Here is a 319-nt window from a genome sequence, read left to right as displayed (position 1 = left end):
TTTTGCAGTACGCGGGCCTCTCACTGCTGTGGCCTCTCCCGTTGCAGAGCACAGGCTCCGGACGCGCACGCTCAGCGGCCATGGCTCACACCCAGCTGCTCTGAGGCATGTGGGATCTTCCCAGACCGGGGCACGAACCCGTGTCCCCTGCATCGGCAGGTGGACTCTCAACCACTGCGCCACCAGGGAAGCCTGTGCATACTATACTTTGCACTTTCTATTTGACCTTAATTCTTCATGACTTCTTAGTGATCTTTTGAAGGTGAGGTTTTGTTGCGCTGGATGCTTTGCAGAGGAAAAAAAAAAAAAAGGTTACCTT

At 53.6% G+C, this 319-nt stretch overlaps 1 protein-coding gene across 1 annotated transcript in view; it reads right to left on the bottom strand.

The window, feature by feature from the left end:
- The window catches only part of ANK3 (ankyrin 3), a 322,709-nt gene that overhangs the window by 126,152 nt on the left and 196,238 nt on the right, over positions 1–319 (bottom strand). Inside the window, exon 17 of the mRNA XM_007458433.1 lies at positions 317–319. This exon is cut by the window's right edge and continues 181 nt beyond it. Coding sequence (XP_007458495.1) covers positions 317–319 — 3 coding nt within the window. The remainder of the gene's footprint in view (positions 1–316) is intronic.

This window comes from Lipotes vexillifer, unplaced genomic scaffold, assembly GCF_000442215.2.
Source record: "Lipotes vexillifer unplaced genomic scaffold, Lipotes_vexillifer_v1.1 scaffold1209, whole genome shotgun sequence".
Lineage (NCBI taxonomy): Eukaryota > Metazoa > Chordata > Mammalia > Artiodactyla > Lipotidae > Lipotes > Lipotes vexillifer.
The sequence above is the reverse complement of the archived record's forward strand: the minus strand, read 5'-3'. Positions and strand labels throughout refer to the sequence as shown.